Genomic DNA, 25,584 nt, shown 5'->3' with positions numbered 1-25,584 from the left:
CTGAATACTTTCCGAAGGCACTGTATTTATTTTCAGGAATTATATGTTCACATGAAAATCCTACAAGTGAACCCAAAATGTGACTGTGGAAATTGTATTAAAACACATTTTGGGGGTTAACACCTTCATAATTCATTGTGTAATAAACCATACAATTTAATGAATTGCATATTGGCATTTACCATGCCAAAATGATGCACACACGACTTTACAATGCTAGGCTATTTAAATCAAAAACGATAACCTTCTTAGTCCTCAAATTTTATGAGGTCACAGGTCACACTCATGAATTGCATACTCCTGAAATTGTCATAAACAATGTTTATGTTCATTTCCACATTACTTTCCACAGCCAGCCAATTTCTGCTCATTTTCCCACTAATTGGTATTTTGCCTAATCACATCAGATCTTTTCATATCAGCTCTTTTTCAGAGCTGACCTGATTGGTCAAAAAAAGATCAGATTTGGGCTCCCTGTGTAAATGCAGCCTCTGAAGCCTAAGCATTGCATTCAATTATGGCAGCGAAAAGAATTGGCAACATTGGGACAGAGTTCTCCCTGTTTAGGCTAACACTTCAGTGCGGCATCCAAATCTGTCATGACTTGAATTGAGGTGGCATTAACAAATGGCTCCATAAAGTGCAACCACCCATTAGGAATTCCATGGCACCGCTGCCTCCTAATTGTGTGGTCCCGTCCAAGGTCATGGGATTGACTGGGTGAGGGATTTGCTTACAGTGCACACTATCTATTACTACTAGTGGATCATGCCAAAATGATTTCAGTCAAAACTATCCATCTTCATGAGACCAGGGCTCACCCCTCCACTCTCGGGGGCAACTGGCACCCCTCAAAATAAGACCAGGCCACCATTAAACATTTGGCACATAAAAGGTACTCTTTTGGATTAGAAGAATGATGATGCTTCTGTCATTGCACTGCTGTGCTGTTTAAATGGTATTTATTGTGGGCACTGTTACAAACTTTAAGTAGACTTTAGTTTAAGAATGTATTTCTATATCATCATAAGACTTAGATATAATCAAATTAGCTTTTGAAAATAGCTGGATGGAAGGAAGATGTCCTCCCTCGAAAAGCTGAGACCAATTATGATGGGTGTGATCCTTTGCATTTTATATGAGCCTCTCTAGCTACAGAGGATTCCCTGGAAATGGAGTCATACAGAGGTATGTGTGTGAAATTAGCCCCACCTAGTGGATAGCTCTCTCAAAAATAGAATGACAAGCAGTCCAATAGTCCCGACTCATGTATGGACAGCTATGTTCGTGCAATGTGTTCACAATGATCACATTAGCATATTGGTATATAGCTATTAACCTAGATCGCCTACACTTACCCATTACCCCCACACAATGAGTTTGAGACTGTTGTCCTTGGAAACGTTCTATTCCTTTGTATACAATTGCTCAATATGCAATTACAAGATGACTTGGGGCCATACAGTGTTCTCTGAATTCCTGCATAAGGTTGCAAAGGGAGGGTATATTACTGTTCTCTGAATTCCTGCATAAGGTTGTAAAGGGAGGGTATATTACTGGAAACTTTTGAAGTTTACCAGTAATCTACCAGAATTTTAGTATCTTTCAAGGATTTTATGTAATCTATCACAAGACATCTAGTGGCCCTTTTGGGTACAAAAGATTATCACAGACGTCTGTATTTATATCTGTCCCTCTGTGGCCTTATCACATGTAAAATATATGAAATAATTAAATAAGATGAAAATAGAATGTCAAAGCTGTAAAACATTATCCTAAATATAAACCATCAATTTAGTGATATTTTTTTCATTAATTAGGCTATTTTCTTGAATCATATGGTTTATCTACTAGAAACTCATGGACAATATGGACACAGATATAAAAAATGAATACTATACATGAATATGTTTTTTAAAAGTTATTCAAGTATAAATTCCCAAAGTTACGATAGATTGCCATAGATTTTCTGTTAATGATCAAAATTACCAAAGTTTATGGTAGCTTTGCAACCCCATTCCTGCATCAACAAAAGATCCAGCTTGCAATAGCATGTCTCACACCATTTTCCATCCTAAAGGAATGTCATTATGGAAAACCATACTTCATTTGATGTCAAATTTGCCATATGTTGATTTGGTTTGGGTTGATACCTGATGGGCTACAACCGGCGCATGAATTGAGGAGAAAACTGAAGTGAAGAGGAAATCCAGCCAAAGTAAAACCAACGCGCGCATTTCGTACTTTTACTGCGGACTTTCGCATATTCAACATTCCCCTACTTTTTAAACATTCCCATTATTTTTGGGAACTACTGTGTTGACTTATTTAGTACATAACATACACACACACATACATACACATACATATATATATATATATATATATATATATATATATAGATGCCATCCTCCTCAACACCACATAAACACACATACAGTAAACAATAAGTACACACATTTTTTCTTTTCCCTAAGCAGGCATGCTACTCCAAAAGCCAGGGGGTCGAAACGTATAAACATCGACAAAGACTTTGGTGAGTAATGATTCAAGCAACTTTATTGTTCAAGTGTGTGATCTTCCCCCTTCAACACAGAAATGAAACAGAGAAACAAACAAGCACAACAACTACAAAGGAATCCAAAAACGTTCCGGTGTGTAATTGTCGACGAGCATGACACCCTTGCCCAAACTTTCCTACAATCCAAGAAGATGCGAACCGCAAATACTGGACAACGACGGGGATGCCCTTCTAGGGAAGGTGACAGGCGAAACGCCATAGGCTCCATGGTGCGACAACGGGAGAAAAAAGTACAGGAAATGTAACAATGATGCTGGGAGTCAGGAAGCAGGTGCAGTTGGTGAGTTTAATAATAATGAACATAGAGCAATACGAAACAAGAGAAGCGTCTGGACAGGAACACAGAACCAATATTGCCTGAAGAGTGATGGTAGAGAGTGCTAGATAAAGGGGGAGTAATCAGGGTAGTGATGAAGTCCAGGTGTGCCTAATGATGGGGCGCAGGAGTGCGTAATGAGGGTTGCCAGGTGTGCGTAAGGATTCGTTGCCAGGAAAGGTGGTTAGTAAAATGGTGACGTCGAGCGCCGGAGCGGGGAAGCGGGAGTAGACATGACAGTAAGCGTGTAAAGATAATGCGTGGAGGTCCCCAACACGTTTAGCCAAGGCCAAAGCCATGATCCACCGACTCCAAAAACAGTACCAAGTCCCATGTGGGCACTTTCAGGAACCGCACCACCAGGGGGTGGGCCCCGGTGAGGCTATGTCAATTCCCACATGACAACTGAGATAGTGGCCATGTACACTTTTAACATGGAGAATGCCCGCCCCAGCTCAAAAAGATTCTGTAGGAACATAAGGATGTCCCCCAGCACTGAAAAGGAACAAGTCCTTTATCTTGGCACCAGAGCATATAGCCCTCTCATGGAGGGCGCCCTTGCACACTGAATGGTAGCAATAACATTCAGAGGTAAACCTCTAGCCATGAGGTTGGCTCTCCCGTGAAGAGCCATCTGAAGGTGCAGAAAGCAATCTTGTGGACTGGGAGGGATTTTTCCATTTCCACCACTCTTGACAACCGTATGTCTGAACGTGGAGAAGGGACACTTTTCATCTAATTCACATGTGGGAGACACAACACTTTTGACACCGGTGAACACTGTAGAACTTGGGGTAAAATAAAAACGGTGTTTATGTGCCAAGGTTTGCCTAAAGCCTGGCTTACTCTGGGTACAACGGCTCCGGCGATCAGTGACGTACCCCGTTTTGGCAGTGCCACCTGGAGGTACTGTTGTCACAACGAGCCTCACTCGGTTTAGGCGGCAAGATGCATTGCGGTAACTGGTTGGCATCCAGTGTTGGATCGCATGCATATATATATTTTTTATCATGGAGGTTACCCTACCGACCAGTCATAGATACTGGCGACAAAGCGTCTTGTAACATAGATGGGAATGGGACAGACAGCTCTGAAAAATGAGGCCTCAGTGACTTAGCTACCTGGCTAGCATGCTATGCAGTGCTTGTTAGCTAGCCTGATCTCAAAATTCTACGTAGGACCGGATCACCAAGGTGGGACCCGTACCCTTCTGGGAAGAGAGGCAAGCGGTGCTTAACCAAGGCAGACACCGGTGGTGGGGGGATACCCACAGAACCTAGTCGCCTCCCATAACCAGCGACAGAGCGCACAGGAGCCGGGAGACATTCAACCCGATCAATGACCCAATCCATCTCTGCGTGCCGCAACTCAGACTCAGCCGAGGTACAGGCACCCGGGAGAAGAAGTCCCTATCGGAAACACCAAGCCCTAAAGAATGCCACACGATTGTCAAGAGAACCTGCACCGCTAACTAATAGGGGAACAGTGCCAGCCGTCCCCTAGTCTCGCACATGAACTGATTCGAGCGAGGGCAGCCTGAGCATGCACTGAGCTAAGACATACAAGACAACAAACGTGAGTATCTTTTAATTAATTGGGGCATGGTCGCGAACCCAAACTTGGCTTGTTAGCTTTCGTCGTTTCGGTCACGTTAGCCATCTTACTTATTGCTATTGCCTGGTCAAGCAAATCTAAGAATAACTAATTGCTTGTGATTAGGAAACTTATGAGAACCATAAAAACTTCAGCACACAACGTTCAGGACTGAACACGCTCTACCACTAAGGGACAGTTTAGTTGGCGCTGTCACGCCCTGGCTCTGGGGACTCTTATATGTTGAGCCAGGGTGTGGATTTTCTATGTTTTGTTTTCTATGTTTTTGTTTCTAGATCGTGTTGATCTATGTTGGCCAGGGTGGTTCCCAATCAGAGACAGCTGTAGCTCGTTGACTCTGATTGGGGACCATACTTAGGCAGCCTGTTTTCACTAGTTGATTGTGGGATCTTGTTCTGTATGGTTTGTTGTATTACCTAGGACTTCACGTATCGTTTTGTTGTTTTTGTTCGTGTTGTGTACACTTAATAAAAGTATGTACGCCTATCACGCTGCGCCTTGGTCCGCTTCTCATAACGATCGTGACAGGCGCATCATGTTCCAATTGTTTGTTTTTGTAGCGTGAATCATTCCTGTTCACACAGAGGTGAAGAGCGGAATAATTGAAGGAATGAATCCGAGCCTCATGCTTATCACCTGTGGAAGGCGGGGCTTCCAGCGAGGCGCAGATTTCATTGGCCTGGTCAGGCGTGATTGTAGATCCTTCAACCGAAGTCCTGAGAGTGCAACTCCCCATAATATGTTGTAGGGCACAGTCCACAGATATGCTTAGGGACGCCAACAGTAGTAAAGCGAAAGATGGAGGAATATTACATCTCCACGCTTTTCAGCGGCTAATAGCTGCTGTGAAAAGATTTTTAAGCACAATAGACACATCCCAGGACGAGCTTAAAGCTTAGAGACTGGGCGTAAGCGACTTGCCCCCCTTAGAGACGATGACACAACAGTTATGGATGAACTGTATTGCTGTCGGGGCCTTGGCAGGCTGAGAAATCAGCTAAAGCTCTGGATAAGAGCGTCTGCTAAATGACTAAAATGTCAATGTAAAGGACAATAACAAAGATTAACTTTCTTCTATCCAAAAGATCCTGTAAGGAGCATAAGTCCATGGAAAACAGAATGTAAGAAGGAACAATCTTTAAAGTCACCACCTCTCTTGAAAAAATACACCAACTGTAAAAACGGAGAGTGTGCATAGGGGGTTGGCACTCTTTTCCAAGAGTCCCAGCCTGTCTCTTGACCTTTTTTTCTCCCTCACCGGCCATCCCCTGAAGGCTAAAACATCCGGAGAGGATAGAGAATTGCTTTGTTCGCTAGGGTATAAGCCCTGCATGATGAAAGCTGCCAGGACTGGTCGAAAGCAGGGTTGTAACTGCCGACCGGAAAATCATTGGTCATCGAGAGGCTCAAAGATGAGGAGGGAAAGCATACGGCATCACCCAACTCTTCATGGGTGTGTCAACTCTTCCAACCCAAATAGCGTGGTCACCATGTTTTGGGATGGAGTCTCCCCGGGCCCTAAAGGGTTGTCACTTCTACCAGGCTGCCGCAAGTCAGTCTGGATAGATGCGGGAAGCGGGCTCTCTCGGGAAAGAGCAGCCAGCGTCATGACGTAGGACGTCAGGCGACATAGTCGAAGGAAAAAGGAAATACCTGCTGCACAGTGTTCCTAATCCTGGGCAGTAGGACAGCTACTGTTGAAGTTTGAAGTTTACATACACTTAGGTTGGAGTCATTGAAACTCATTTTTCAACCACTACACACATTTCTTGTTAACAAACTAAGTCGGTTAGGACATCTACTTTGTGCACGACACACGTAATTTTTCCAACAATTGTTTACAGACAGAATATTTCACTTATAATTCACTGTATCACAATTCCAGTGGGTCAGAAGTTTATATACACTAAGTTGATTGTGCCTTTAAACATCTTAGAAAATTCCAGAAAATGATGGCATGGCTTTAGAAGCCTCTGATAGGCTAATTGACATAATTTGAGTCAATTGGAGGTGTACCTGTGGATGTATTTCTAGGCCTACCTTCAAACTCAGTGCCTCTTTGCTTGACATCATGGGAAAATCTAAATAAATCAGCCAAGAACTCTGAAAGAAAATTGTAGACCTCCACAAGTCTGGTTCTTCCTTGGGCACAATTTCCAAACGCCTGAAGGTACCACGTTCATCTGTACAGACAATAGTACGCAAGTATAAACACCATGGGAACACGCAGCCGTCATACCACTCAGGAAGGATTCGCGTTTTGTCTCCTAGAGATGAACGTACTTTGGTGCGAAAAGTGCATATCAATCCTAGAACAACAGCAAAGGACCTTGTGAAGATGCTGGAGGAAACAGGTACAAAGTATCTATATCCACAGTAAAACGAGTCCCATATCGACATAACCTGAAAGGCCGCTCAGCAAGGAAGAAGCCACTGCTCCAAAACCACCATAAAAAAGCCAGACTATGGTTTGCAACTGCACATGGGGACAAAGAGTGTACTTTTTTGGAGAAATGTCCTCTGGTCTGATGAAACAAAAATATAACTGTTTGGCCATAATGACCATTGTTATGTTTGGAGGAAAAAGGGGGGCAGCTTGCAAGCCGAAGAACACCATCCCAACCGTGAAGCATGGGGGTGGCAGCATCAGGCTGTGGGGGTGCTTTGCTGCAGGAGGGACTGATGCACTTCACAAAATAGATGGCATCATGAGGAAGGAAAATGATGTGGATATATTGAAGCAACATCTCAAGACATCAGTCAGGAAGTTAAAGCTTGGTCGCAAATGGGTCTTTCAAATGGACAATGACCCCAAGCATACTTCCAAAGTTGTGGCAAAATGGCTTAAGGACAACAAAGTAAAGGTATTGGAGTGGCCATCACAAAGCCCTGACCTCAATCCTATAGAAAATATGTGGGCAGAACTGAAAAAGCGTGTGCGAGCAAGGAGGCCTACAAACCTGACTCAGTTACACCAGCTCTGTCAGGAGGAATGGGCCAAAATTCACCCAACTTATTGTGGGAAGCTTGTGGAAGGCTACCCGAAACGAAGGCAATGCTACCAAATACTAATTGAGTGTATGTAAACTTCTGACCCACTGGGGATGTGATTAAATAAATAAAAGCTGAAATAAATCATTCTCTCTACTATTATTCTGACATTTCACATTCTTAAAATAAAGTGGTTATCCTAACTGACCTAAGACACTGAATTTTTACAAGGATTAAATGTCAGGAATTGTGAAAAACTGAGTTTAAATGTATTTGGCTAAGGTGTATGTAAACTTTAGACTTCAACTGTATATAACTGGTATATCTTGGCCCAGGAGAGTTGTCAAGAGCAAAGATAGTTCCTCAGCCGCTTGCTCCCTTAAGATGGGGAGGAAGTGGTCCGGTAGTAAAAAACGGGACAAGGAAAAGCTGAAGCTTTGTGGACTCGGGAGTACCAGATGGCTGTCTGGAGCTCTGACGCCTGGTGAGAGCCCCGCCACCCCTCCCACCCTTTTCCCTAAGATTCAATAAGTAAGGAATAACTATACTGACTGATCCTTAGCTCAGTGGAGAGTGTTGTCCAAAACAGAACCAAGTCGTCATTGCCATGTAGAGGAACCTTGGAAACCTGTACTCCCGTTGAACGTGGAAGCGGAGATGGATGACAGGTTCCCCTGTCTTATCGTATAGAGTGTCAGTGCACCCTGGCTGGAAAACTGGAGCGGTGCATACCATAACTGGCTTGACTGGGATAGCTCTCACAGTCAGAGGCAAAAGGCCATAGCCACAGGGAAAGAAGGGCCACAGTCGATGACGAAAGATAGATTGCTGTCTTGCTCCGTGTGTCGGTGAGACCAGAGGGCTGACATGCTGACTTCTGCCCCTGGCTGAAAACATGAGAAGGTATCGGGGGGAGAGCCTGAGGGAGGGAGGCACTCGGGGGGGGGAACAGAAAGTGCATGTGAGCACGGTCACAACGTGAGCTGCTGCACACAGAATAGAGTTTGTCTTAACTGCCTGCCGACTGCTGCGAAACTCAGAGAGGGGAAGGAGTAGCCACCGTTAAACCCAAAGAGAGAGGGTAGGGCAGAGAGCCGTAGGCCCTGCACTAGAGGTCTTCACAGGTCCAACAGACCCGAAATTCCGAGATCCGACCCGGGACCCGAGAGGGTGCTAAATTCTGACTTTTGTCTCGGATCTGGGTCAGGTCTGATATAATTGCCACCGGTCTCGGGTATGTGCAATTAAAATTGATTTACTGACTGGATCCATCCTCTGTTAATTTAATGTCTGAGGTGATGAGAACTGCGCAAGCTTGTTATCTGTGTCAGCCAATTGCAACTCAATAAAACATATAGCTTATGTCCAGCTGAAACTGGTTCCAGCCACTCACCTCACGTGGGCCTGCTGCTGAGGCGAGAGAGCGAGCAAGAGAGAATTAAATCAATCAGTCAAATTGATTTATAAAGCCCTTTTTACATCAGAAGGTGTCACAAAGTGCTATACAGAAACCCAGCCTAAAACCTTAAACAGCAAGCTATGCAGATGTAAAAGCACAGTGGCTATGAAAAACTCCCTAGAAAAGGCAGGAACCTAGGATGAAACCTAGAGAGGAACCAGGCTCTGAGGGGTGGCCAGTCCTCTTCTGGCTGTGCCGGGATGAGATTATAACAGTACATGGCCATTTAATGCCAGATTGTTCTTCAAGATGTTCAAACGTTCATAGATGACCAGCAGGGTCAAATAATAATCACTGTGGTTGTAAAGGGTGCAACAGGTCAGTACCTCAGGAGTAAATGTCAGTTGGCTTTTCATAGCCGAGCATTCAGAAGTTGAGACAGCAGGTGCGGTAGAGAGATAGAGCGTGTCGAAAACAGCAGGTCCGGGACAAGGTAGCACATCCAGTGAACAGGTCAGGGTTCCCTAGCCGCAGGAAGAACAGTTGAAACTGGAGCAACAGCACGACCAGATGGACAGGGGACAGCCAGGAGTCATCCGACCAGGTAGTCCTGAGGCATGATCCTAGGGTTCAGGTCCTCCGGGAGGGGAGGGAGAGAGGGAGAGAGAGAGAATTAGAGGGAGCATACTTAAATTCACACAGGACAAGACAGGAGAATTACACCAGATATAACAGACTGACCGTAGCCCCCCGGCACATAGACTATTGCAGCATAGATACTGGAGACTGAGACAAGGGTTGGTTCGGGGGACACTGTGGCCCCGTCCGACGATACCCCCGGACAGGGCCAACCAGGCAGGATATAACCCCACCCACTTTGCCAAAGCACAGACCCCACACCACTAGAGGGATATCAACAGACCACCAACTTACTACCCTGAGACAAGGCTGAGTGTAGCCCACAAAGATCTCCTCCACCGCACGAGCCCGAGGGAGCGCAAAACCGGACAGGAAGATCACGTCTGTGACTCAACCCACTCAAGTGAAAGGAGCCTTGGCCTTGGCTACTGTTGATTGCGAAGATGGAAGCCTTTTTCATTGAAGTAATACAAAAGTTAGAGGAGGAAGTGTATAGTGAAAAGAAGCCGACAAGGGGAATGTCCTCCGTGGGTGGACAAAGATGAGAAGAACGTTGGCGCGGCCAAATGGACTGTCTGCAACTCACTATTCTGGTTTGATGCAATTTTTGAACTTTTATTTATTCATTTTCGTATTTATTATAATGTGTATTATTATTATTATTATTATTATTATTATTATAAATGCCCTGATGCATTTAGCGCTCAAATCTCTGACAGTGGATTATTATTGTTTTAGGAAAGTAAAAACCAATAAAACAATAGGCAGGTGTTCTGGGGCGGCAGGTAGCTTAGTGGTTAAGAGTGTTGTGCCAGTAACCGACAGGTCGCTGGTTCTAATCCCCGAGCCGACTAGGTGAAAAATCTGTCGATGTGCCCTTGAGCAAGGCACTTAACCCTAATTGCTCCTGTAAGTCGCTCTGGATAAGAGCGTTGACTAAAATGTATAACGTTTTGAATATGCTACACATCGAAACACAAATAGTATTTTTGTTATAGGCAGTTTTTAAGGACACGTAAGTAACTGTGGATAATTTTTGCCAATATCACTTGTTTATTGACGGCACTGGCAGCACCCAGTTGGAGGCTTCTTTCTCTCTTTCTATTCTCGGATCCGAACCAGCACAGGTCTGTTTGGGTCTGTTTTTCCACAGGCCTTTTCAGAGCGGGTCTCACTGTTCTTGGGTCCATTTGGAACGGGTCTCCATTTAAAAAAGAAATAATTTATGCATATCGGGTCGGGTGGGAAAGCCACAGATCCATTTTGGAATGGGTCCAACTTTTTGGACCCATGAAGACCTCTACTCTGCACACTATCCTCCTCAGCCTCCAGGGCTGCGCCATAGGTTGGCCGACCCTTCTTACCTCCCTTAAGACTGCTTCCCTACAGCTTTGGCCTGGTTCAGAGGTCTAGCCTGAGTTTTGGCAGATCTCAGTCCCCCAAGGCCAGCTTGTTTCCCCTCCCAGCTGTGAGGCTGGAGTGAATTCCAGGAACCAACGGGCTGCCACGGGGCCCAGGTATGTGGGGCAGGCAGAAGTTGAAGGCTTCGCCTTCCTTTTTGTGCATGTCACACTTTTGCCATATAGCGGTGACTGTGGGCCCGAACAACTCCTTGGGTGTCACAGGGGAATCCAGTAGGTCCACCTTTTCCTTTGTCTGTTAAGCTGGATAAGATCAGCGCCCTTTCTGCCACCACCTCTAGGCTCATGGTACGACCACAGCCTTGGATGGTACAACAGGAGGCAAGAGGTTTCAGGTCTGTAATCCCAAATATCTGGGTCTAGGGTGTCCTCCAGTTGCTTACCCACCTCCTCCAGTAACTAAAGAGGTCACATTGAGAGCTCTAATTGCTTGGGCTGAGGCCTTGCACATCTTCTGAATAACGGAGGCAGGAAAGCGCTCCATCATCCCAGGGAGTGAGGCGCTGGTGTCGTTAGTAACACGGCACGAGGGGCTGAGGTGGCGAGCCAGTAATGGCTCCACTGTGGGAGGGTTACTAAATCCGTATTCCTCCATATTGTGAATGTCCAGGCTCGGGGTGTTACGTTCCCCAGCAGGAAAACCAAAACTTGTTGCTCAAACAGAAGGGGGAACTAACAAAGGGTCACTGACAACAACCAAAACGAAACAGGTGGCATTTTAGGAGGTGTTCTGAAAGACACTCATGAAGTTGACTAGCAACAACAACTGCAACCTAAAAGACACCCACGATGAGTGCCCACTAAATTTGCCCAAGAAGAGGCAAACAAAAGAAAAACCCACACCAAACTTAAAGACATGTAGCAAACCAAAAAGTGGAGCAAAACGAAAACAGGGAAGATCAGATAAAGGATTGTTTTTCTAGAAATCAAATAGGGAGAGCCAACTAGAGGTGTTAACCCTCCACAGCTCTCAAGACAACTGGAGCACTGGGCCAGCCACTCTTAAATATCACCTGGGTGAGCACAGGTAAAACACCATCGGACTAACGAGATGGACAAGCCAGCACAGGTGTAACACGTAATAACTAATGAGGTGACACCAATCTGTGCATCCGACGTGCTAACGTCCAACCTCGTAACAAGGGTACCCTTAGCAAGAATCTTGCTAATGAGGGCTTTTTCCCACAAGCTCTTAGCTTTCCTGAGGCAAGCTGGTATTACAGAAGTCTCTTTCCATCGTATTTGTCCCTTGACGGGCCCTGAGCACCTCCAGGAGACGGCCACTCCATGCTAAGTCTGGCCACGGCCCACTTGCAGACATGAAGGAGCCCAAACTCCACTGGAGGAGGTGCAGCTCCCCTGCTCTTGGGGCCATCAGGTCTGCGAGGGGCGGGAGAATGGGGTCATCAGTCCCCATCTCCTGCGCTATCTCGAGGATATCCACGAGATTAATTCCATCGTCATCCTTGTCAGCCCCTAACTTTCCTCCCCTGACATTACGTTGTCAGACAGTGAGGGGAGGGGGTCGAGGCTATTCATGACCTCGCACCAACTGGGCTTGGTTGCGGAGAGCTGAGCCTTAGCTGTCGCTGTTGGCTCGGGGGCAAGAGGGGCAATCAAGATAGAAGCACATTTAAGCCTCCTCTTCAGACCTGCTCTCGTCAGCAGTCTGCAGTGCTCACAGGACTCAGGGTCTTCGAGCACCTCTTGGGCATGTTCCTTACCCAAGCAATTGATGCATAGAGCGTGGGAATTGTTCCCCGCAATCATGGAGCCCCAAACACATGAATGTGGGGATTGAGTGTTGGGCTACACTTGTCCTGGGACGGGATAGCAGTGGCCATTGTGAGGAACAAGGCTTGCTAGGGGAACCGAGCAACGCCTGTTGTAAAAACAATGTATAGACGGCGTAGGCTAGCTAGTTAGAAGCCTTGCAGCTGGTGGCTAGCAAATAGTAGCTTGTGTAAACAGCGGACCAAGCTAGCTAGTTAGGAGCCTTGCAGCTAACAGCTAGCAATATTGAGCACCATATAATGCCCTAGCTGCGATGCTAGTGGGGCGTTAGCTAGCTAGCAGCTACCTCATGGTGAAGGTGTGCTGTGGCTAGCTCAGTGCTGGCTAGAGGAAAAAAACGTGGGGATAGAGTTAGCCTTAAGGTAGAATTCTCCAGTGACCAATGGTGCCTTGAGGGCTGATACAGACAGTTGAGTTAACACTAGAACCTCCTGGCCTTTCAGCATATAAGTACCCTCTAGAGAATATTGCCGGGTGTCTCCTTAGCATACTGTATGCATTAGATGCATATCAACCTGCAAGGTGCGCAAACATGCTTGATAAATAAATGCTTGATAAATAGTGCATCAACTATTGTAAAGGATTAATTGCATGAAGAAATATTCATGGCAATATATACATTTAAAAAAGTAACAACAGATATTTGTTTAGATAGAGTCAGGAATATGTTTTGTATAATTCTACTAAGCCCCGGAAAAAAATAGGCCTATAGCCTATTTTCGTTTCCCTTAAAATAAAAACATTACAATGTAATCCATTTGATCAACTGTATTTATAGATTTGATTAGTAATATAGTTATAGTAATTAATAATGTCCGGGATGCATGGTGCTGAGGATGCAAACACTCTTATTTATTTTACATCTGTACACCATGAGTGTTGCTTTACCACTCTCCATCACTGATGTGGAGTACAGCTCCGCTGGTATGCTGTTTTGCGCAGAGGGGTCAGCTCCCGCCTTTGTTTGTTCACTGTTCCGAGCAGGCTAGTCTTCTTTGCAATCAACTTGTCTCCCAGGGAAATTTATGTGAAGCAGTTGTCCATGGTCACATTTCTGCCTTTGCCCATGTAAGGTTCCACGAGTCTCAAGACCACAGTCTCAGACAGTCGCTCACCCACCTGGCCGGGTTTTATTTTTTCCCTGATATCGAAGCCATTGAGCAAGTACTTCGTTTCGACATCAACGGCTAACCAAAATTAACTGAAGTCACATGCACCATTATCAGTTTCTATCTGGTTTCTATCACCCATTCATCCATTGACGACAGAATAGTAGATTGTAATTTTACATGAATTATGTTACTAGTTTTTGCTTAGTAGCCTGAGCAATTCTGCTGTGTGAGTGGTCATGTTCTGAATGAATGGACAGCACGGATATTCTTGGAAAAAGTGACATTTGGAAAAAGCTACACCTCTTGAATTTTGAGAGTTATTTGACAAATGTAAGTGTCATAGAAACTGCAGGATATGCCGTTTCAGATACTAAATAGAAATCACAATGTTTTACCTGCATGTGACTCTGAAGGAGGATTTGATAAAGCAATGCTCATTTCCCTGCATCTGTCAATTACAAGATGCGCCCATCTCTTCATGTACAATTTGACAACTGATAGGCCTAATATTGTCACTCATCAGATTACTGTCAATGTAATCTTGTCTATAGGCTAACTTATTATGTGTGAAATTAGTTTTGGTATAAGTTTATGTGTAGTTTCGATGGGCCAGCTGTGCAGGCTAACTGGCATCGTTTGTTTCCCACTCGTCAACTTGGATAGAGTCAAGGACATGTTTTGCATTATTCTAAAGGCCTACTGCAACACATAGCATGTTTTCGTTTCCCTTAGAATACATTCGATTACGCAAGGCGTGCGGTCAAATTATTAACATGAGACGCCAAAGCTGATAAATTGGCAAAACACAAACTCATCATTACACTACTGTTTTTCTAAATTAAATCAACCTCTTCACCCTCATCATTCAGTTAGGCCTAATTTGAATTAGATTGTGAAGTAACTTGCACAATTATCGCCCATTCCATCCATTTGTCATTCATTCAGTGGGCTGGCATCAATTGCTTCGCTGGATAGAGTCAATTATAAGTTTTGCATTATTCTAAATGCCTACTGCAACATATAGCATGTTTTCGTTTTCCCTTACAATACATTTGATTAGTAATAGAGTTATAGTAAATAAAACAGTCAAATAACAGCTTATTTTTACAAAGTAAAACGTAAAAGAGAATGCTATTAACCGCAAGGCGTGCGGTCAAATTATGTGCTGCTGATAAATAGGCATAATGCAAACTCATCATTACACTAGTGCCTCCTCTCCTGGTTCGGGCAGGCTTCGGCGTTCGTCGTCACCGGCCTTCTAGCCACTGCCGCTCCTCATCTCATCATTCCATTTGTTTTGTCTTGTTTATTACAAACACCTGGTTCATATCCCGTCATCAGTACCTGTATAAGGGTTCCCTCTGCCCCCTGGTCTTTGTGTGTGATTGTTTATTGTGAGGAGAGTGAAGCTCGGTTGAGCGCCTTGTATTTTGTATTGCCGGGTGATTTTCCCCATGTGCCTTGTTAGTTCCAGTGCGACTGTTTTGATGCATTACTGTGTAACTCTGTATTCCGGAAAAAATCCTGTTATTCTGTGATTTACCCTCCTGCGCCTGACTCCTTCAAATCACATCATCATTCACTTAGGCCTAATTTAAACTTGATTGTGAAGTAATTTGCACAATTTTCGCCCATTCCGTCCATTTGTCATTTATTCAGTGAGGAGAGAGATGCATTAGCGCCTGGCTGGGTACCAACGTCCTACAGCACATTGTCTTGGTGGATTAAGTCAGGAATAGGTGCGAGAAAAACAGGTAAAAAGGCTCTAAATACTTTTCTGTTTGTGATTTCAAAATTCTGACAAATGAGCAGCGTAAAATACAAATATTTAGGTAAAGTCAGGGAAGGAGCAGGGCAGATTTTTGAGGGGGCAAATTGTTTCTATTTACAAAATCAAACATCAGTGTCTGTTGGTCTATGGCGGTTCTAGTGTTAATGCAACGGGTGAATGCAGGTTAAACTAGAAGAGAGAAGGGAGCTAGCAATGCTACCGTGTTGCAGGTAGGGTATGCTAGTGAGGTTAGCGTGCCTCTCAGCAAGCTAGCCAAGTTAGCCTTGCAGCGTGGGCTAACCAAGTCTCAATAGCTAGCTACCAACGGAGACTGAGAAGTGGAAAAGGAAATTCTACACGAAAACAAAACCTTCCGGTTAGTACTCAACCTCTCGACAGGGTTTGAAGACCTACGCTCGGCAGCGATATCCTTCACGGTTCACCTGTGAGCAGTTAAGCAGGAAAACAGGTATACAGTTGATATGAGGAGAGCTAAAGTAGTGACACTTCGTGAGGAAGAGAAGCGAGAATAACCAGAGGGTGGGAGCAGTGTTGCCAACTCCTCAGTAAGGAAAGTAGCTATTGGCTGTCCTAAAAGTCGCTAGATGTCGCTAAATGACGTCATCGCCTAATTTGCATAATTGGCCATGTAATTGTGATGGACGCTGTAGGAGAGATGAGTAACGTTGTGGGAGAGACAAAAAGTGAGTAAAAAACACCCTACATTTACATCTCACCCTGAATGTAAGCCAGGGCGGGATCAGCCAGCGACGGCTTCCCGCATGTGCGATTCATTTGCAGTCTGGACGCGGAGGGGTGAACATCTCCTGCTCTGACTGCACCTGGGAGCGACTGCTGCGCGAGGACAGGGCCGCCTGTGAGTGCTTTGGGATGGGGGTGGGGCCCACGGCAGCATTCGCTGCTCATTGAGAAGAGTAAGAACGATACATGCTTTCACTTCAGAGTCTCCAATAACACCAGAAAAAGTCGCTAGATTTGTCGCTAGTCGCTTTTTTGAAAATGTGTCGCTAGAGGGGCCTGAACTCGACGAGAGAGATAATTAGATATATGATGCAAAACAAAACCCTGCAATTGGGGAAGTCAGATGGATTTGTTTACATTGACAAATGACTTTGCAAAAAGTGCCTTAGCCTACAAATAAAAGTTAATTGACTCCCTGTTCATGTTACATTGATGTGCTTGACTGATTGCTATCCCAGACACCATCGACCCACTCCAATTCACACACCGCCCCAACAGATCCACAGATGACGCAATCTCTATTGCCCTCCCCACTGCGCTCACCCACCTGGACAAAAGGAATACCTACAGTATGTAAGAATGCTGTTCATTGACTACAGCTCAGCATTCAACACCATAGTCCCCTCCAAGCTCATAACCAAGCTCAGGACCCTGGGACTGAACACCTCCCTCCTGGACTTCCTGACGAGCTGCCCCCAGGTGGTGAGGGTGGGCAACAACACATTCGCCACGCTGACCATCAACATGGGTGCCCTTCAAGGGTTTGTGTTTAGTCCCCATCTGTACTAACTGTTCACCCACGACTGTGTGGTAGCGCACGACTCCAACACGATCATCAAGTTTGCTGATGACGGTGGTAGGACTGATCACCAATTTTCGATGAGGCAGCCTATAGGGAGGAGGTCAGAGACCTGGCAAAGTTCTACAGCTGCACCATTGAGAGCATCTTGACTGGCTGCATCACAGCTTGGTACAGCAACTGCAAGGCACCCGACCGCAAGGCGCTACAGCGGGTGGTGAGTACGGCCCAATATATCACTGGGGCTGAGCTCCCTGCCATTCAGTACCTCTATACCAGGCGGTGTCAGAGGAAGGCCCAAAACATTTTCAAAGACTCCAACTGTTCTCTGTGCTACTGTACGGCAAGTGGTACCAGTGCACCAAGTCTGGAACCAACAGGACACTGGACAGCTTCTACCCCTAAGCCATAAGATTACTAAACAATGCTGCTAAATAGCTAATCAAATGACTACCCAGACTACCTGCATTGACCCTTTTTTGAACTAACTCTCTTGCACTGACTCTCTGCACACACAGTGGACTCTACCCACACACTCACACATACTTACACTGACATCCAAACACGCACATACACTACATACGCCCACACACACATAGCATGCGCACACATGCATACTGATGCCACATACACACTCACACACAGCAGCGGTGCGTGGGTAAAATCACTGGGGAAGACAGAAAAATAAAGCCATATTACAGCCTATGTGTTGTGATAATTGCATTGTTTGCTCTATAACCTGTTAGTTCATATGCCTTGAGACCGTGATATATAGGCCTAAGACCGAGACAGTAAGAAGACACAGAGGCAGAATAAATTCAACCACACCTTTGTTTCATTACAAAACCGGAGAGCACAAAGCATATTGCATGTACATTAACAGACAGTTACATGACCTACAGCATGGTCAAGCAAGTTAATGTTTCTGACATTTTCGGACCACTAAACAACTATGGATTTAGAACCACAGAGAGTTATCGCAAGTTGCAAAGAAAAAAGGAGATGCCTCCACTATTCCAGCACTATTTCAACTTCAACATTTCAACATCATCAAATCACCTACGCTTAGTCTAATACAGTGATAACTAAAAGATACCAAAAACAATTGAGTCCAATCACCGTAAGCTAAATATGATGTGGCTGTCCATGGTTCGGATTTCTGTGTGTTTGCGTGTGCGTGCATTCATGCAAGTAGAAAAACATGTTGACTCACCATACTTGTAGAGAAACACCAATGACATCCTCATCTCTTTCATGTTGACGAAAGGGTCGATCACTTTGTCATACAGTACACGCTTTTATTTTTTGTTGTCCTAGGCTACCTTGCTAAAATGCTTGCTCACTAGCCTAACATTAACCTTCTACAACTAGCTACATATTGAACTTCCATCCTCTCAGGCCGGGGGCACAATGTATGAATTTATGGTTGGATCAGAATCACCGTTATAATCATGGGCCAGTACGGAGAATTAAGTAAAACCACAAGTCCAAATCCCTATCTCCATCCATGGATAATTTAGGAAAGGACCAACTTTACCTAGCTAGCTAGCCACCGAAGGACAACAACACAACGAGATGCAACAATTCAAGTTGTTTCTGTCAATGACGTATTGTTCTCGATGTGATGTGATTGGAGTGAAGCCAAATCCAAACTGGCTTCCCTTGACACTTTTTTTTGGTGCTCCAGGACCATTCATAGTTGAGCTCGCTCAGTTTAGCTCAACGCTGATTGGCTATTATTTAATCGTTTTTTTATCAAGGGAGGCAAAACGCTCGCTGGCTTCCCTTGCATGCAATGCTACTGGTGGCAACAATGTCATACTGTTTTTGACCAGACAGCATCAGATAGATGGCCTACACATACAGAGACAGAGGGGTGCTGTTACACTCACTCGGATGCTTTCTCCGTTGCGATACACTATATATACAAAAGTATGTGGACACCCATTGAAATTAGTGGATTCGGCTATTTCATCCACACCCATTGCTGACAGGTGTATAAAATCGAGCACACAGCCATGCAATCTCCATAGACAAACATTGGCTGTAGAATGTCCTTACTGAAGAGCTCAGTGACTTTCAACGTGGCACGTCATAGGATGCCACCTTTCCAACAAGTCTGTCAAATTTCTGCCTGGCTAGAGCTGCCCTGGTCAACTGTTAGTGCTGTTATTGTGCATTGGAAACGTCTAGGAGCAACAATCGCTCAGCCGCAAAGTGGTAGGCCACACAAGCTCACAGAACGGGACCGCCAAGTGCTGAAGCTCATAGTTGTAAAAATCGTCTGTCCTCGTTGCAACACTCAATACCAAGTTCCAAACTGCCTCTGGAAGCAACGTCATCACAAGAACTGTTCATCGGGAGCTTCATGAAATGGATTTCCAAGGCCGAGCAGCCGCACACAAGCCTAAAATCACCATGTGCAATGTCAAGCGGAGGCTGGAGTGGTATAAAGCTTGCCGCCATTAGACTCTGGAGCAGTGGAGGAAAATTATGAAACACAGAGACGAAAGTTACATTTTTGTGTTTTTTTCTTGGTACATTTTTGGGGGAAGCCTGGCTTCCCTTGGCATCTATGAACACACGCCAGTGCTCACACACATACACACGCTTTCACACTCACGACATACGCTGCTGCTACAACACAGTCTATTATCTATCCTGTTGCCTAGTCACTTTACCCCTACCTACAGTATATGTACATAGCTACCTCAATTACCTCGTACCCCTGCACATCGACTCGGTACTGGTACTCCCTGTATATAGCCATGTTATCTTTACTCGTTATTGTTATTCGTTATTCACTGTGTATTTATTCCTCATGTCACTATTTTAAATTTAAAAATATACATTTGTTATCTTTATCTTTTACTCTGCATTGTTGGAAAAAGATCTGTAATTAAGCATTTCACTGTTAATCTACACCTGTTGTTTACGAAGCATATGACAAATACAATTTGATTTGATCTACGAAAGCCTGGGTTTGAGTGGAAGCCTATTTGTGCTTTTTGTTTCTTCCTGGTCAGCAATTATTTTAATAAAACGTCCTCATATGATACACTGTATGATCCATCGTTCCAGATGTGATATGACTAACCAAAAGTTCTGCGAGAAATATAAAATAGCCTTGTGAATTATAATGTAAAAACTACATAACGATCACTTAATGGCAGAAGACAGCAACAGGCTCCACAAAAATCTGTGCTGTTGATACATGTACTATGATTATTTGCCACCTAGTGGCGCTTGAGAGCTATAGAATGCACCAAAATATATCCTTGTAACCTTGATCTTATATTGCATTATGCAAATCAATAATTATGAAACATCTAGGTATTTCGTACCTTACTATAGACTTAGGATCCAATTTTGTGGACCGTTTTGGCAAAGGCCGAGGTTATACAAAATTCCCCAATAAAAACCCTTTCTGTAGGCCTACATACTTTTCCCCATTGCGTTTCCTTTAAACCTGAAAACTGTGCTGTACCTGTTTTGTTGTGCCCTACCCGGCCTGCTAATGACAGCTGTTTTTGCCTTCAATACCTGTCAGTGACCAGATGGAATGGGTGGCATAGGCAAGTGGTTCCCAACCTTTTTTGGTTACTGTACAACCAACTGAATTTTGCTCTGCCCAGTTGACCCCTGAAGTCCTAGTACCCCGAGTTGGGAAACACTGGCCTAGGCAACTTAAAGTAACTGTCCAGTGAAAACCTCACTTTAAAACATTTATATTCTGTTAACTTATACCCAAATCATGTTGTTGACTCCAGTGGTGGCTGCTGAGGTTGGAACGGAGCAGATGGAATGGCATCAAACACATGGAAACCATGTGTTAGATGTATTTGATACCATTCCACTAATTCTGCTCCAGCCATTACCACAAGCCCCCCGTCCTCCCCAATTAAGGTGCCACCAACCTCATGTAGTATACTCCTCCTATACTCATATTTGTGGCCAAAGCATAAATTGGAGATAAAACACTTCAAAAACCCCACCTCAAACTTGTATCTCAAACAGACTATTTCATAAATGCTTGCTATTTCCTCATAGAGAATGGTATCATCCTCCTAATGAGGATGAGCTGGACAATCAGCGGTCTTCTCGCGTGAATATTGTTAATGTCCTGTTTTATAGGACACCATTCTGTTGTTGGGGTATGCCCACTCCATTCCAAGACAGAAGAGCTGCTTTTTAACATAGCCTACTTATCATTTTTGGGAAGGAAAACTATTTCACTTACATTGTAATTTATTATAGGTCATATTTAATAGAAATCTGGAAACACTGGATATTTTAAAAACGACATGCCCATCTTAACTGGAAGGTGAAATTATTTTAACTATATATCTTGCGTAAAGATGACGGATCTGCGCACAGAAAACGACATTTCCATGACACGGTGGGAGCGCTGGGGGAGCGATAGGCCTATGCCGCGTTCAAATCTTAGTCGGAAATTCGGAAATTTCCGACATGCTAACTGCTTGAAAGCGGCACGTGTATAACTACAACCTATTAGCAAGTCGGACACATGCGAGTTTCCTAGTTCAGATTACCATATGAACATGGCAATAAGGTGGGGCTTCTGTCTCTTTACTCCGAAGCAAGAAGTTATTCTCCATAGCTGATTACTGGTTACAGCAGGTGGTCATCGTGTGTAGTGGAGAAGCCATGTGAATGGAAATATACGTTTTTTTTTTTTTATGACAACGCGTGATTCAATATTTTAGTGTTTATGACGGCTTATTTTCTTATTTGAAAGGTGTGAAAAATGTTGGGTGTGTACTTCTAAATCCAGGTAGTTTTTCCCCGAGTACTTTTTTAGTCTAACAGGAGTGAAACTCAAAATAGTTGCTGTGTCTTGAGAAACTTGGCTTTTATGAACAGCTTTTTTGCGGCGAAACCATGGCTTTTGCTAAATTCAGCAAAATACTTCGCCTGTCTTCTTATGACATAAAAAAGAAGGCAAAACAATATGAACACGTTCATCGAGACATCAATCCTAATGACCAATGGGAAATTATCGGAGAATTGGGTGATGGAGCGTTTGGAAAAGTTTACAAGGTAAGCAATATGGGTTTCAACACACTACATGACCAAAATTATGTGGACACCTGCTCGTCAAATATCTAATTCCAAAATCATGGCATTAATATGGAGTTGGTCCCCCCCCCCCCTTACTGCTATAACAGCCTCCACTCTTCTGGGAAGGCTTTGCGCTAGATGTTGGAACATTGCTGCGGGGACTTGTTTCCATTCAGCTACAAGAGCATGAGTGAGGTCGGGCACTGATGTTGGGCATTTGGCCTGGCTCGCAGTCAGTGTTCCAATTTATCCCAAAGGTGTTCGATGGGGTTGAGGTCTCTCTGTGCAGGCCAGTCAAGTTCTTCCACACCGATCTCGAAAAACTATTTCTGTATGGACCTCGCTTTGTGCACGGGTGCATTGTCATGCAGTCCGCATGCCAATTGCACGCTCCCTCAACTTGAGACATCTGTGGCATTGGACCCCTCCCTGGAGACGCCACTATTAGCTTCATCCAGACTCAGCAGTAATTTGGGTTATGGGTTGATATTTCATCTATATCTTTTAGTCCTCACTTCGTGACATGGCAGGAAAAGTATTTGCTCGTGCCAAGTGTAGTACAGTGGGCGCCTTTGACTTAGGGGGCCAGTGGAAGAAGTGAGGCCTGACCAGAGTACAGTGCCCACACTCATACCTTGTGAACAGGCATGTGAGAGAACACCATGTGGGATTTCACTGATGACACTGAAAGGAAAAATAACATGGAGCCACCCTAATATAAATAAATGATGCCTTCAGTTACCCCTACCACCAAAATACACCACCTTATGCTGCATATAGGCCAACTTTGACAGTGGCTTTTGACTAAGCAGTTTTCAGAACAGAGGATACTTTAAAATCTCTTAACATCTCTCATACCCTTCAGGGCAGAGAATAGAATTTAGTATACTACTAATTTAGCCTCCTGTAGCTCAGTTGGTAGAGCATGGCGCTTGCAACGCCAGGGTTGTGGGTTCAATTCCCATGGGGGGCCAGTATGAAAAATGTATGCACTCACTAACTGTAAGTCTCTCTGGATAAGAGCGTCTGCTAAATGACTAAAATGTCAAAGTAAAGTCAGTGCTCCACACATGGAGCAGTCAGGGTCAGGAGGGAAGCTGTGGGCCGGAGGAGTGATGGAAACATCCTATATGGCCTTCAGGCTACTGACTAATCCGTCTGTGGGATGGGGTCTCGGGACTCCGCTCCACAGCCCGTCCAGACTAGAGAGAGGCTTCGTCCCAAATAGTAACCTATTCCCTTTATAGTGCACTACTTTCAGAGCCCATCAAAAGTAGTGAACGATATAGGGAATAGGGTGCCATTTGGGACGTATCAAGGGAGTTCAGGAAGCCACCAGAATACTCATAACTACAATGATACCAGCATGGAGGACACCTTTATTCACTGCTCCGGTGCTCCAGGGCCAGCTAGATCTAGTTAAAATGTTGGCTGTAACAACTCCCTTAGAACAGCTGTGAAACAAACATTGCTGGTCACATGCTTCCTTTTGATTCCAGTAGAGTGTAGGTGTCAGTCTTGCCAGCCGCTGGCCTTATGATCTGGGTTGGCTGCACACATCCGGGTGAACACAGGGCTTTGTGACACTCTCTCAGGTTTTACGTGTCATGGGGGTATCACGGTTAGGCATCACTCTCAGGTTAATGGGCCCCATTGGCCTGTCACTGTCACCAGATGGTAAGGAGGACATAGTAGTCAGTGTCACGCGTCAGTAGTTAACTTAAAGCTGCTCTGGGAACAGTATACAGGTATCTGTATCTAGTCTGCTTGAACTAACTGGGAGGCGGGAGCCCTCGACTATCATATTTAAAACTCAAGTGTGCATCAACTTGTTCACTCCTGAGACCAAAGATTTCCCAGGGCTACAGGTAGTCATGACTAGAGCAGAGTTACATACATCTCCACCACATGACGGCTATCGCTGAGATGGGAGAATGTCTCACTTCCTGCTGACCCGTGTGTCACAGGATGTTGTGTTTGCCGCTGCCGAAGCACAAGTGCCGACAGGTCCCCTTTACTTATTAATGGGACACGTGCTGCTGAGCAGGCTCCCTGGCTGCTGTTGCCTTGTACTGTAAGTTGTCCTAGTGGCGTTAGTTAGCGTAGCATTACCCGAGGCCGGTGTCCCAAATGGTACCCTTTTCCCTATGTAATGCACTACTTTTGACCAGAAAGTAGTGCACTATGTAGGCATAGGGTGCCATTTGGGATGCAGTCAAGATTGTCTTGTAATACAGGAGGCCTGCATAGTGAAAGCACATGTTTGTGCTCAAAGGCTGGTAATCTGTGGGGCCCAGCTGTGACCAGGCTGATAAGGACTCTCCTGTAGAGGCTTGTCCCCCGTGACTCCCCAGCCCCCCGTCTGTATGTAGCAGGTTGCCTCAGTGGTGACTGTCTGAGTGTGGGCGAGGGAGGGGATGTTTTGTGGGACTGAGAAAATCATGAGTTAACTAGTCATAACAGATTGAAAGCCTGAAACCTTTCACAATACCTCGCAGCGAAACTACCACATCCCGAAAGACGGTTCAAAGTTTGAACTACCCTGCTGTGTCCCCCACCCGTGTTGAACAACTCTGTAAATAAAGCTACATTAAGAGTTTAACTCTGTGTGTAATCCTCAGCAGTGGCGGCTCCTGAAAAAATTCTCAGGGGGGGGCAATTTTTCTGATGATTTAGGTGACCTACACACATTTAAAAAAAGATATGTCCAGCAACAACATGAAGACAGGGGCAGCATATAAGTCAATACCAGAAGCATTTATTGACTGATCTCAAAAGTGTTGGCTTACAAAAGCAAAATAAGTTATCACAGTAAAAATAATCAAGGGTGTTCTTTCACATTCCTCAACACTGCATAAACAATATGCATTTCCATAAAACACCTCATCTAATTGTGCCACAAAGTTGACAAGTCCAAGAAAAATACCAGGGTTGGTGGAGCCCTCAGTTTAATCTTTGCCTCGCAAAGCTAACTCAAACACTCCGCAAAACTTCACACACTGGATTAGCCGGCTGAGGATGTGGCGGTTCTTGCTAACCTCATCGTTGTGGCGGCGGACAGCTAGCCTGTATCCCTCATCCAGTTGAGTGGCAATGTTCACTCTCCCCAAAGCAGACAATCTCAAACAGCTATCCATGTGGGTCTTTGACAGCTCATGTTTCTTAATCTTTTCTGAAAGATGGTGCATGTCCGTTACACCAGTCGCTGTCCAAGCGGTGCTGTCTGCCGTGCCGCCTTCAGGGTGAAAGAGTAAGCAGGGGTAGCAGAAGACTGCATTAGCTACATCGCAGCCTGCTAGCCAG

General features: G+C 44.8%; 1 protein-coding gene across 1 annotated transcript in view; it reads left to right on the top strand.

Moving 5' to 3' along the window:
• The first annotated feature begins 21,833 nt into the window (after window positions 1–21,833).
• The window catches only part of LOC121574245 (serine/threonine-protein kinase 10-like), a 54,531-nt gene continuing 50,780 nt past the window's right edge, over window positions 21,834–25,584 (top strand). The window contains exon 1 of the mRNA XM_045222657.1: window positions 21,834–22,260. Coding sequence (XP_045078592.1) covers window positions 22,102–22,260 — 159 coding nt within the window. The 5' untranslated portion in view covers window positions 21,834–22,101. The remainder of the gene's footprint in view (window positions 22,261–25,584) is intronic.

This window comes from Coregonus clupeaformis, chromosome 9 (assembly GCF_020615455.1).
Source record: "Coregonus clupeaformis isolate EN_2021a chromosome 9, ASM2061545v1, whole genome shotgun sequence".
Classification (NCBI taxonomy): domain Eukaryota; kingdom Metazoa; phylum Chordata; class Actinopteri; order Salmoniformes; family Salmonidae; genus Coregonus; species Coregonus clupeaformis.
The sequence above is the reverse complement of the archived record's forward strand: the minus strand, read 5'-3'. Positions and strand labels throughout refer to the sequence as shown.